Source organism: Schistocerca americana, chromosome 4 (genome assembly GCF_021461395.2).
Source record: "Schistocerca americana isolate TAMUIC-IGC-003095 chromosome 4, iqSchAmer2.1, whole genome shotgun sequence".
Classification (NCBI taxonomy): domain Eukaryota; kingdom Metazoa; phylum Arthropoda; class Insecta; order Orthoptera; family Acrididae; genus Schistocerca; species Schistocerca americana.
In genome coordinates, this window is record NC_060122.1 from 281,289,568 (window position 1) to 281,304,130 (window position 14,563).

Below are 14,563 nucleotides of genomic sequence, written 5' to 3' on the forward strand. Positions count from 1 at the left end.
ATATTCTGCACGTCCAGGGCCTCGCTGCAATGGAGCACTTCCTTTCACGCCGATCACCTGCCACCCTACCTAAAACCTCTTTCCTCATTACCTTAGCCAGCTTCATCCTGACCCACAACTACTTCACTTTCGAAGGCCAGACATACCAACAATTAAAGGGAACAGCCATGGGTATCAGGATGGCCCCCTCGTACGCCAACCTATTCATGGGTCGCATAGAGAAAGCCTTCTAGGTTACCCAAGCCTGCGAACCCAAAGTTTGGTACAGATTTATTGATGACATCTTCATGATCTGGACTCACAGTGAAGAAGATCTCCAGAATTTCCTCTCCAACCTCAACTCCTTTGGTTCCATCAGATTCACTTGGTCCTACTCCAAATCCCATGCCACTTTCCTTAACATTGACCTCCATCTGTCCAATGGCCAGCTCCACACGTCTGTCCACATCAAACCCACCAACAAGCAACAGTACCTCCATTATGACAGCTGCCACCCATTCCACATCAAACGGTCCCTTCCTTACAGCCTAGGTCTTCGTGGCAAACGAATCTGCTCCAGTCCGGAATCCCTGAACCATTATACCAACAACCTGAAAACAGCTTTCGCATCGCGCAACTACCCTCCCGACCTGGTACAGAAGCAAATAACCAGAGCCACTTCCTCATCCTCTCAAACCCAGAACCACCCACAGAAGAACCCCAAAAGTGCCCCACTTGTGACAGGATACTTTCTGGGACTGGATCAGACTCTGAATGTGGCTCTCCAGCAGGGATACGACTTCCTCAAATCCTGCCCTGAAATGAGATCCATCCTTCATGAAATCCTCCCCACTCCACCAAGAGTGTTTTTCCGCCATCCACCTAACCTTCGTAACCTCTTAGTTCATCTCTATGAAATCCCCAAACCACCTTCCCTATCCTCTGGCTCCTACCCTTGTAACCGCCCCAGGTGCAAAGCCTGTCCCATGCACCCTCCCACCACCATCTACTCCAGTCCTGTAACCCGGAAGATGTACACGATCGAAGGCAGAGCCACGTGTGAAAGCACCCACGTGATTTACCAACTGACCTGCCTACACGGTGAAGCTTTCTATGTGGGAATGACCAGCAAGAAACTGTCCATTCGCATGAATGGACACAGGCAGACAGTGTTTGTTGGTAATGAGGATCACCCTGTGGCTAAACATGCCTTGGTGCACGGCCAGCACATCTTGGCACAGTGTTACACCATCTGGTTTATCTGGATACTTCCCACTAACACCAACCTGTCAGAACTCCGGAGATGGGAACTTGCCCTTCAGTATATCCTCTCTTCTCGTTATCTGCCAGGCCTCAACCTCCGCTAATTTCTAATTTCAAGTTACCGCCGCTCATACCTCACCTGTCTTTCAACAACAGCTTTGCCTCTGTACTTCCGCCTCAACTGACATCTCTGGCCAAACTCTTTGCGTTTACAAATATCTGCTTGTGACTAAGTATGTGTGGATGGATATATGTGTGTGTGTGCGAGTGTATACCTGTCCTTTTTTCCCCCCTAAGGTAAGTCTTTTCACTCCCAGGATTGGAATGACTCCTTACCCTCTCCCTTAAAACCCACATCCTTTCGTCTTTCCCTCTCCTTCCCTCTTTCCTGATGAAGCAACCGTTGGTTGCAAAAACTTGAATTTTGTGTGTATGTTTGTGTTTGTCATCAACTTGCCAGCACTTTCGTAGGGAAACATTCCACATGGGAAAAATATATCTAAAAACAAAGATGATAAAATTTACCATCGAAAGTGTTGGTATGTTGATAGAGACACTAATAAACACAAACACACAAACAAAATTCAAGCTTTCGCAACCCACAGTTGCTTCATCAGGAAAGAGGGTAGGAGAGGGAAAGACGAAATGATGTGGGTTTTAAGGGAGAGGGTAAGGATTCATTTGGAAGTCATTTGGAAGATGATCTACATAAATCTAAATTGGCATAATGAATAAAATATTTATTATGTTCAAATGCCAAAATTTTAAATTCAATAAGAAAATGACAGATAGTGGTAAACAGGAAGAGAAATTTTTGTTTGACTATCTTGATCATTTATCTACAAAGGAATGAATGAGATTCACATAAATTTAAGTTCAGGTGCAAGAATTTCAGTTAAACCATGCAGCAATTGAATTAAAAAATTCAAATAATGTTATAAGAATTGGTAGGTAATGGGAATCAAGGACCTGGATAGGATGGTGATGTGATCTTTGAACTGTTTATATTTTGTAAAGTTGAAATCTTTGCCTGTGTGTATATTGGTTTTAAAAGAAGATTAACATCTTTTTATTCTTTCAACAAACAATTCTTAAGCACTAAAATGTCAACAAAAATAATCAATTTTTGAGAATATAATGGGATAGATAAATAATCTATCCATCAAGTGGCAGCAAGAAAAAACAAACAAATATAGAAAAGTTAAGGAAATGTGCAAGTTTTAGCAGCCATTGGCTCCATCTTCTGGCAGAAGAGCCAAAGGAGAAGGAAGAGGTGTGAAGGAAGAGGAATAACAAGGCTTAAAAAATGGGGAGAGCTATGGAAAAGTTGCCAGAATCCTGGGTCAGAAGAAACTTACCAGATGGGATGAGAAGGAAAGACCAATTGTTGGGGATTGCACTGATCAGCAGGATATTACGGTGATTGTGTAGGAGAAGGGGGGGGGATGAGAAGCCATTCTTGGTGTGGTGGACACAATATCAGACAGAATGGACCTCATTCCAGGGCATGATCTACTGCTAAACTGAGACTCCTCTGACAGCCAATGTTACCAAGGTATAAAATGCGTCTAACAGTCAGCACAATACATACTGTCATTTTATCCATGTTGGATCATGTGAACAGAGCAGCCACTAATGAATGTTGATGAGTAACACAAACAGCCACAAATGAATTAAAAATTTCTGTAAAACACATGTGTGAACCCCAGACTGACATAATGAATATTTTGAAGGATATTTTACACATCACAGTAGTTTGTGTGAAATACGACTGCTTTTTACACCACAAGAACTTGTACATTGCTCTGTAGGAGTGTAGGGTCCATAGTAAGATGAACCACTATTCACTGGAACATAGTATGTAGGTGTACACTACTGTATCATCTAATATCTAAATCAAAGTTGTTATAAAAGTATGTTTTTTTCTATGAAAACAACATAAAAGTGTCAGTAAATATTCAAATATGTAGCTGATGACATACTCTAACACTCTGATGTCTTAAAGTGTGAGTGTGGGTCTGGGTAATAATGAGTTATTTCCCCAAACCACGTCCACTTCTTAATGAGATGATTTACTTGGGGTTTGCAGCCACTCTTCTTTACTGGATAGCTGGCTGCTAGAAACTCTCTTGACTTCTTCTCCATCGAATAACTCTAGGAACAGGAACTTTCAAGCCTCTTTCTACTTGTGAAATAAGTAGCCATACAAACTTTATGTTTTGTCAATCAGCGATGTATTTGACTTTCAAGCACAATAACAATTTCTCACTTTCAACAAAACATGTAACTTCCAGCAAGTCTCTCGTACAGTCATATGTTAGAAACATATTGTTTTACATTCAAAAGAATGTCTGCTTAGACACCATGACTTTCAGAAAAAGAGTCTGAAAATACCTCTTACCTCTAACAAGGCTGAGTCAAGAGTCTACAATAGTATTTTTTCAACTGTTCTTGTTGTAATTAACAATAGGCAATGACAAAATAAGCATAGAGTGGCATGTAAACTCCATGGTTCTTCTTTACACACTCACTAACCCATCTATGGATTGTCTGACAGGTACTTGTCGGTGCCGTTCGACCGCCACATGTACCTTCTTCCCGCGACTGATTTTAAACCTTCACACACAGACATGTGACGCACAATAGGTAGGAGTTTACCATCCCACACTCATATCCAGAATATTGTGAGTTTGAGATGGTAGAAGGTTGAGTGGTTCTAGAATTTACACAGAAATTCTCAAATCACTACATATCCCTCTCCCCCCTTTCCCCCTTCAGATCGAACACGCATTATGTTATACATAATCTTTATGCAAGTAATATCACTCATAATAGCATTTCATATGTTAACAGTTTACATTTTTTACATACATATCTCTCCTTTCCATAACAGTTCTCTTCCTCTCTGGAACTATCTTATGCTTACTTTTTCTCTACTCTTTTCTTACTTTACTTTGTTATTAATACATGAGCATTTACTCATGGTTTTAGTCAGCTTTACTAATATTTAGGAATTGTGAGGATGCTTTTTCTTTCCTTTATTTTCTTTTTCAATCGAAAACTTCAGGTGTTTATGACACATGAGTAATCTATTTTCTATTCTTATCTTTTGTACTACCTTTTTCCTAGTATGTACTATTTTCATCAGTTGTAGATCGGAGGAACTCTGGGTGAAAATAAAGTGTTCTTTTGACACCCATTTACTTTCATGAAACATAATAATGTTAGTCATTCATAGAATTTATACTTTCTGGAATAATTCCTATAAAATTTGTGACTTTTGTCACCGTACTGTCCCCTTCTCCTAGGATCAGCACCTATTCCTTACTTGTGGGTTGTCCTTATGAGAGTACTTCCTCTTTCCATTCTGATAGGTATGCTTCTTACAAAACATCTCTATTTTTTAGGCCACAGATCATCCTATCTCCTCATAGGTACGCCTGTCATTTATACTTAGTGAATGCCAGGTACCTCCCCCTCCATCCTTTCTGAGTAGGCCTCACGGTTCTTTACTCTAATATACATTTCTATGTATACCATAATTAAGTATCTTCTGGTGAAGCTATAAAACTATTTTAAACTTCACATTCATTCTTTAATATATCATTCACTCCCTAGAGTCCTCCTTCTATACTCTCAGTAGATATTATGTCTATATATATGACTTACGTCCCCCTATCCTTCAAATCACATTGTTCATGCCTTTTTCTTATTTATCCATTACTCGTTACTATTTTATAGTTGTTCGTTATGTATGGGCACCTTTCCTTATGTATATCTGATGTAGAACTGTCATAACTCCCCATATATGTGGGCATAATTCCCATGTACACACCTTTTAACCTACAGCACCTGGCAGTTCTCACATTGTGACAGGCTTTGTCTTATATAATTTAATGTTTGCCTGGAAGTGTATATTTGAGTATATGTGGATGTGAGTTCATGTAGTCTTATTCTTCGGCCTTCTTCTCTAAAGATAAGATGTAGGTTATTAGTAACCACAGAAATAAAGGAGGACTTAAGTGGTAGAGGTTTATGAATATGGAAAGAGGGAAAAAATAGACAGATTCTCATGATGAGAAGTAAGAAAGGAAAAAATAGATGTGGTTGCTAGGATCAAAGAAGAGAAAGAAGATAGCCCCAAAGACAGAAAAACCCTTCCGACCCCCTTCTCCAGGATCATTACCTGTCAGGTAGTTGAGCGAGATGCTGGAGGAGGTTTGGTGTTAAATCGGCTCCTACAGAACGGACTTATCCCTCCTTCACCATTAAAGGTCCCTGAAGGAAATCCAAGCAACCCTATAGAAATGGAAAATGAAGAAGAATCAGGCACACTTGTTTGTGAGGGTTGCTTGAAAGGTTTGATGTGTGTTTTGTGTTAGTCATGATTTATCTGTTCTTGTAAATCAAGCTTTTAGCTACAATACCCAGTCCTTTCAAAATTTATACAAACCCTTCACATCTCATAAAAGGTATAAAATACTCTATACAAAATAGAAAAGCTATACACTTCGATATAACAATTGTTCAATTAGTCACAATTACATTTTCCACAAATACAATACTCTATTTAGTTTATTTCATATAGATATCACTTTTTCCTGTGATTCTCTCAAGTCTGTCTCTATATTATGGTCATATCCAGCTTTTTAATAAAATTACTGGATAGTTCTATATCATAAACGAATTTGGTCCAGGAAACTATTTGGAAAAATCACCAAAAACAACTCGGGATCCAACAGTCATTACTCCACCCGTTAACTCAGACTGTTAACGTCCCTGGGGTATAGGTGACTCTGCCGGGGTCCCATGGATTTGATATTAACTTTTCTTGTGCACTGGAAGACCAGTAATATTCTTTAAATTTCTTTTGAAAGTCTTCCAATAACGGTACAGCTTCCACCAGGACTCATATGAAATGTCGGATAACACCTTTTTTTGTGTGCATCTGGATACTTGTCAGACAATTCAGTGCTTCCTAAGGCCTTATATACAATAGAGGGAAACATTCCACATGGGAAAAATATATATAAAAACCTAAAAACAAAGAAGCTGTAACTTACCAAACGAAAGCGTTGGTATGTTGATAGAGACAATATAAACAATAAAAAACACACACACAAATTTCAAGCTTTCGCAACCTGAGGTTGCTTCATCAGGAAAGAGGGAAGGAGAGGGAAAGACAAAAGGATGTGGGTTTTAAGGGAGAGGGTAAGGAGTCATTCCAATCCTGGGAGCATAAAGACTTACCTTAGGGGGAAAAAAGGACAGGTATACACTCGCGCACACACACACATATCCATCCGCACATATACACACCATACCAATGCTTTCATTTGGTAAGTTACAGCTTCTTTGTTTTTAGATATGTGCGGATGTATATGTGTGTGTGTGTGTGTGTGTGTGTGTGTGTGTGTGTGTGTGTGTGTGTGTGTGTGTGTGTGTGCGAGTGTATACGTGTCCTCTTTTCCCCCTAAGATAAGTCTTTCTGCTCCCGGGATTGGAATGACTCCTTACCCTCTCCCTTAAAACCCACATCCTTTTGTCTTTCCCTCTCCCTCCCTCTTTCCTGATGAAGCAACCTTGGGTTTGCGAAAGTTTGAAATTTGTGTGTGTGTTTTTTATTGTTTTTATTGTCTCTATCAACATACCAAAACTTTCGTTTGGTAAGTTACACCTTATTTGTTTTTATAATAGAGGGAAACATTCCATGTGGGAAAAATATATCTAAAAACAAATATGATGTAACTTACGAAACGAAAGCATTGGTATGTTGATAGACACACAAACAAACACAAACACAAAATTCAAACTTTCGCAACCAACGGTTGCTTCATCAGGAAAGAGGGAAGGAGAGGGAAAGACGAAAGGATGTGGGTTTTAAGGGAGAGGGTAAGGAGTCATTCCAATCCTGGGAGTGGAAAGACTTACCTTAGGGGGAAAAAAGGACAGGTACACACTCGCGCGCACACACACATATCCATCCGCACATATACAGACACAAGCAGACATATGATATGTCTGCTTGTCATTGTTAAAATTATGTACATATACTAAATTAAGTAATACACATACTAAATTTCCCATTCATTCATCAATGAACCAGGCAGAAGAAACTTAAGTTAAGTAACATTCAACATGAATTGTTACATTCCCAAGAAGTAAAATTCTCAATATTTACTGTACCGCCTAGAAGGTACCCCACCATAAATTCAATAGTCTTGGAATCTTCCCAATTTTTTGGCAAAGCTTGGTTAAATCTTTTTAAGAAATGGGTCGGATGTATCTCCCCATCCGGCTGAAACTTATTGAATTGTCTGGATAACCCTGAATTAGCTTCCTATTGTAAATCCGTCACAGCTTCACTAGTTAATACAACGTTAGGTGAAGATACCTTTTTTTCTACTTTAACTTGGATAAGCTTAATCTCTTTCCACAGGTCATCCGCTGGTATCATTAGGTTCAGAAGAAGGAATAGGTGATACGTCCCGGATGTTATTCTGTCAGTAACTTTTCGATCTATAATTTCCAAAAATTGTTCCTCCAAACTAATTTCATTTATAATATCAGAGTTACCTATTTTCTCTTTGAAATTTCCTTCTACATTATCTACTTGTGTATTTACACCTGTAATTTGCAACTGAATGACTGGTATTAACTCATTCTGCTTATCTACACTCTCTTGCAAAGTATACAACCCATGTCTTACATCATTATACTTAATATTGTACAATTTTCAAAAGATCCTAACTTTTCAGTCAGTTCGGATTCTACATTACTATATTTGTTCTTAATGTTAAGTTCTAACCTGTTCAGTGACTCTTTAAGAGACTCATTCTGTTTCTGACTAAGGTCAGTAAACATATGATTTATATGTGTGGTTAAAGAATTGGTCAACTCGTTCTTTAAATCTATTTTTAAAATCTCTACTTTAGTACTTATAGCATCAAATTCAATCTTCAAAGGACCCATGTCTTTGCATAGATTACTAAATTCCTTGCTTTGAGAGTTGACTTTGGTGTTTAACAAACCTAAATTAGTCGTTTGAATATTTAGATTCTCCCTCTGAGCATTTAATTGAGAATTTACCAAACCTGGTTCTTTACTTAGAGTTGCACTCTGAGCTTTGATGAAATTTATCAACTCAGCCCAGTCAGGCACTTATTTGCTAATTTTCATGGCCATAGCTGGGTCTTGAGTTTCTCCAACATGTTGTATATTTTCTACACTCTTGTATGCTTTAGCTCTTGTAAACATTTAAAACTAACTTTAAATATGATAACTACACAAATAAATTTCACTCAACGGTATCTTGTTCCACTTCGTGCTAAAGTAATGAAGTTTTGTTTCATGCTCTCCCGGTGTAGGATTCTCATAGCATAGGTGAGCCGATGTAGAGGCAGGTCAGCACTGGTGAACAGTAGCTGGTGCCAGCGGTATCAGATGTACGTTGGTTCCCGTGTCTGCGTCCCGGCAACATGTGTGAAAGCTGTATACTCCCCACACTGGATCTTCTTGGTTGAAGTGTTCTATGCGTATTTCTTCTTAGACAAATACGATGAAATCTTCTTTGATGTTTTAATCGTGAATTTTTCATGTCTTCACCATTTTCCATTGAAAGTTTGCTCCATTAGATACTTGAACATTTTCCAACATCTCAGAGTAAATTCCTTGTTGTATTATATTTGAATGCTATGGCAACACACAACAGATTCTTTTCTCATTTTTGAATGAAAATTCCTGTTTTTCAATCCTTTCACAAAAGTGTGTTTTGCCGACGTAAAGTGTGAAAGTAGACATACAAACTTTTCTTTTCGTCAATCAACAATGTATTTAACTTTCATGCACAATATAATTTACACTTTCAACATACCATCAAATGGGGTGATTTCGGATGGTTTTGTCGTTATTTTGATTGTAACTTCCATATAAATTATTAGATTAAATTGATTGTTATGGAAATGGTAGTGTATATGTGTAGCAAATAAAATGTCCCAGAACCAGAAAGTGTATGTGTAGGTATATTTATCCGAGAGAGTTAAATAAAGTGTCCAAAGTTACCCCATGGATTGGGGTGATTTCGGACACGTGTTTTTTAAATCTCTGTCCAAAGTTACAGTATATAGAGGGCGAATTCGGACAGTTACTGCCTTTAAAAAAAATTCTACATGCTTTTTATTTGATTTTGGTGATATTTTACACATTTTAAGGCAGCCCTTTGTTACGAATAAGTGATATGGAATGATATAATGAATTTTATATATTACAGATAAGTATTTGTTTTGCAAGAATTTAAATAAACAGTATCTCTGTTTACTTCTGCACAAGCCATTTAATATTTTCACTTGAGCAAATGGAAACATCTTCTAACTGTCATTTGAGGAATAAATGCACCCATTCTTCTCCTGGCAAATTGTTATGAAATTTCTTCTCTTTTCGGCTATATTTATCAAGGTAGCCTTTAACTAAATATCTAATATCAAATTTAGTGAAGGGAAATCCCCAATGTGCAGCCCTCAAGATACCTTGCTTCAACATTTCTTCTTCTTCTTTATTAAGCACTGGCTGTCCTTCCATTTTTTTCGGATGTGCTTCCTGCACTTTATTTTGTAGGGTTGATTTAAGTATACCATACAAATCATATGCTTTTCTGTACAATTATGTACCACTCTGAATATCACAAACAGCTTTATCTGAAAGTTACAGGTCATAATTACACCATACTGTAGCACCTCTCCTGCTCTTATACGTTCTTGGCATTATCCGAAATCACCCCACACAGTACACAGTTTTACAAAAACCGTCGTTATTTTATAACCTTGCATGAGAAACTCAACAAACTTGTTCAGAAATTGTCTCAATGCTATTTCCTACTGAGCACATCAACAATTATGGTTACAATAACTTCCCACTCAGCGCAACAATAGAAAGTTTCCACTTTACGGTAATGCATGGATTTTTAACACTGAGACTGTTCGTCAATTATTCACCTAGGGAAACAACTGACGCAAAATAAAAGTTGTGAAAAGTGATAAATGCAATCTTGTGCTTAAAATAACTGGTGCACAGATGTTAAAATAAGTAACTCTTTGTTTCTATGCAGTAACAAAAAGCAAATAAGTCATACTGTCCGAATTCGCCCCGTTGTCCAAAATCATGATACGAATGTAACTTCACCCCGTTGTCCAAAATCATGATACGAATGTAACTTTCGGTAAGTACCTTGTACCGTTGAACATTAGAAACAAAATGAGTTACAGTTAAAAGAAAGTTGGCTTGACTACCATGAATTTCTTAAAACAAATCAGAAAATACGTCTTGCCTCTAACAAGGCTAAGTCAAGAGTCTACAATAGTTCTTTTTCAATTGTTCTTGTTATAATTAGCAATAGTCAGTGACACAATAAACACAGAGTGGCATGTAAACTCCATGGTTCTTCATTACACACTCACTAACCCGTCTATGGATTGTCTGACAGGTACTTCTTGGTGCTGTTCGACCAGCACGTATACCTTCTTCTCGCAACTGATTTGAAACCTTCTCACACAGACATGTGACACACAGTAGGTAGGATTTTACCATCCCACACTCATATCTAGAATATCATGTGTTTGAGACAGTAGAAGGATGAGTGGTTCTAGAATTTACACGGAAAATCCCAAATCACTACAATACTGCTATAGACAACACATGTAACTTGAAACATTAGCCATCTGAAGAGGGGTATGAATGCCTGAAACTAGTTATCACTGTAAAATAAAAGCATTTATAATTACTTGTGGTTGTGTTAGTTATTCACCAACATTACATAGTATTTTTCAGATAAATGTATAACTGTTTTTTTAAAGTCCTAGTACACAACTTAATAATCAGTTTCATATTCAAAACTTGCAACACGAAGGAAAAAGTTCAGATAGTGCCAATATGTCATAAAATAAATTGCAATCCTTACTCTTTTATGCAACCAAATAAGAAATTTGTAATCATTATTCTACATAATTTTTAGAAAATTCCATTGGTCAACACTCAAAGATACCAAAAACTTTTCAGAGCTGGTGTTAGTATATTGGCCATCTTGTGTACACAGAGTATCCTGATGATCTGTGCAAATATAACATATTAATTGCAGACAAAGACTTTGTATGCAAGTGCAGTGTGTGTGTTAGCTTCACTTTACTAACATTGTGTTAAGTAAAACCATGACCAAAAACAATGCTTAAAATGCTACAAAACGGGGGGATGATGCTTGATCTCCACAGCTGTAAATCACCAGTGTAATATCATGAAAAATATTTATGTGAAAGTACGTGTTTTTGCAAGAAATACACAGTATGTACTTTCATTTTCTGTACATAGACTGTTTGTTCTCAACCTAATGAAGAACCTGGAACCACAAGAAATTAACAATAATTTAGTTAATAGTAATACCAGCTGAAATAATGTTTAAGTGATCAGTATGCCCAATGCCTGATGATGACTACTGGTAGCTCAAATATGTCACTAATAAATTAATGAGATTAATAATTCTAAAAATTGTGACTAGCTGTAGTAAGTTACAGAAAATTATTCTGCCAGTACAGTTGATAATTACTAAGGCTCTAAATCAATAATCCTCAAGATATGTGTTCTGAGATAACTTGCACAGAAATTAAATTGTTACCACCCATACTGTAATAATATCTATGTGAAGGACATACCTGTCCTTCTCCAAGTGATATTGGGATAAATTTGGATCCATATTCTTTGCGCTGAGCAAATCTATATAAATCTGTAATAGGATTATACTGTGGTTCTGAGATAAATATAAGAGGACACATCACATCAGAATCCTCATAAGCTTTTTCTATATCAAAATGTGGTGGTTTCACAAACTTCATCCCCATTTTAGACTGTATGAAGTCTCTCACAAAATATAATAACTGCAACAGAAAAAATAAATGTTTAAATTGTTGTCATTTATACTAATGGACTAATGGAGCCAGAGAACAAATTAAATGTTGGGGTGTAAAATGAGTCATGCTATAATAATATACAATTACATAATATAATTAAATAGATGAAAAATGGTATTTGTATGTGTGAATACAAAATCAGCAGCTTTTTGCTCTTGTTAAAAATTAACCCAACAGTATCAAGTGAGTCTGCAACTATGAATCATTAAAATATATGTAATGATAATTAAAATGTATGTTCAAGTCATATGTAAGAACTTGTAAAGTATTGAACATATTATATAATGATGAGAAAACATAAAAGATATATAACAGCTATTTATATTCACTGAGGAGCCAAAAACATTATGACTACATGCTTAATAATGTGTTGCTTCACCTCTGGAATGCAGCACAGCAGCAATTCTGTGTGGTGTAGATTTAAATATATGTAGGTATGGAGGTATGGAGGTAAGAAGCATCACATGTTCATAGATAGGTCACATAAATCAATAATTTATAGAGCAATGGTTTGTGGGTGCAGAGCTGATACACAACAGCATCTCAGATGTACCCCAGTGGGTTCAGATCAGTCAAATTTGGCTCACTATCGTGTTCCTTATAGCAATATGTTGGGAGATGTCATTACTATCATTACTATCAAGAAAGAGATAAAGCATGTAGGGGGTGCAAGTGGTCCACAATAATGACATGGACAATAATGTTCCCACTGTCTACAACTTTTATGGTGCCTCCAATTACTACAACATGTCTGATGGAAGATCAGGCAACCCCCCCCCCCCCCCCCCCCCCCCTCCGCACTGTCCCCCAGCCCTGTGTTTGTATTGTGGTGCATGCTTCAAGCAGCTGTGACCTGGTGCAACAAGAGAAGTGGTTTATCTGAACAGGTCACTTTTCCACTGTTCCACAATTCCAATTCTATGATACTGTGACCACAGCAATTGTTACTAATGATGTCACTGGATCAACATGGGTGAACAGGTTGCAAAGTGTGCTGAAAGATTTGTGCCTACTCCAGCAATGTACTCTATCATCAGACCTGACTACTTATCCTGCTTTACAGAGTGGTCAACAATCTGATCTTCACATTCTGTGATTAAGAATGCACATCAAAAACCGTGTTGCCTATTAGTGGTTTTACTGTGCTTCAATGACTTTCTGTAGTCCTCACAGCAGTAGCACTGAAACAGCTGATCAGCATTGTCATTTATGAGACATTCCTGGTCATGGGTGGTATCAGTCTGCCCTTTGTCAAAGGAACTTATGGCAACTTCTTTTTCCATAACAGCCCATACCATACTAGAATTATTCCTCACGTCCCTGCTCCACTCACATAATTTCCTTTGGATGTTATGTGCCTGCAACATCGGCATGCACCATTCAAACTACACTCTAAGTGCTCTGACATCAGCACCAACTGTGTGAAGTGGTACATGTTACTTTGGACACATTACAGATCTTTTCATATTTTCCTGGTAGTGTCTCTTTAAGATTGTTATTAAAATATATCATGCTTTTTACTATTCATCCATTTTGTGTGTTACGCAATCAGAACTTCTGTTCAGTGAATGTTCTTGAGTTTAAGTATGCCTACTTCCCAGAAAGTTAGCTCTGCAACTCACTGCAATATACATATTAATTAGTTCTTACTTTATTATAGTGTAAGTATGTTAGGGTATTTAGGTTTTTAACTTTTGGGTCCTGTGTGATAAATGTGAATGTTGCTGCAGGTTAGTCATTCTGTGAGAAATGTGTCAGGACTGTGAGCTGATATTTCATTAGGGTGATTATAGCAGGGAGTCCTTTAAAGTAGCAGATATGGCACTTCCATGGAGTTGTAGATTATGTTGTTGAGACAAGAGAATCATTGAATTGGTAAGAAAGATCTGTGCTCTTCAAACAGAATTAGAAATGGCATACTTTGAATTAAACTGGTTGACAGGAGAAAGAACCGGGAAAATGTGACAAGTTACAAGCAAAAGAAGAAAACCTCAGAAATCACATTTCAAATTCCAATTATCAATAAGTATAATTTGTTCCTGGAAATAAAAGAAAAGCATCAATGAGACTAGGTCAAGTAAAAACAAAAGAATTCTGCATATAGCTTGCAGCTATGGGATGGGTATAGGTCAAATGCTACAGAAAAGTAGATGTAGAATACGCTATAAGAGTCAGGAAAAATAATGCCAAAGTTTTCTAGATGAGAGAGAACATAGGGGCTTTGTCCAGAGATTTTGATGAAAACTATTATGTACTTATAGTACAAAGAGCATGAGAGGAGCCTGGCCACCAACTTAGAGTATAATACTAAACATGATCTGGATGAAATAGGAGCAGCAACAGCACACATTTGTGTGGGGTTTGCAGAG

At 37.3% G+C, this 14,563-nt stretch overlaps 1 protein-coding gene across 1 annotated transcript in view; it reads right to left on the reverse strand.

Annotated features, from left to right (window-relative positions):
- Positions 1-14,563, reverse strand: part of LOC124613409 (dynein axonemal heavy chain 7-like) — a 755,469-nt gene that overhangs the window by 163,971 nt on the left and 576,935 nt on the right. Inside the window, exon 31 of the mRNA XM_047142112.1 lies at positions 11,940-12,161. Within this exon, the coding sequence (XP_046998068.1) occupies positions 11,940-12,161 (222 nt within the window). The remainder of the gene's footprint in view (positions 1-11,939; positions 12,162-14,563) is intronic.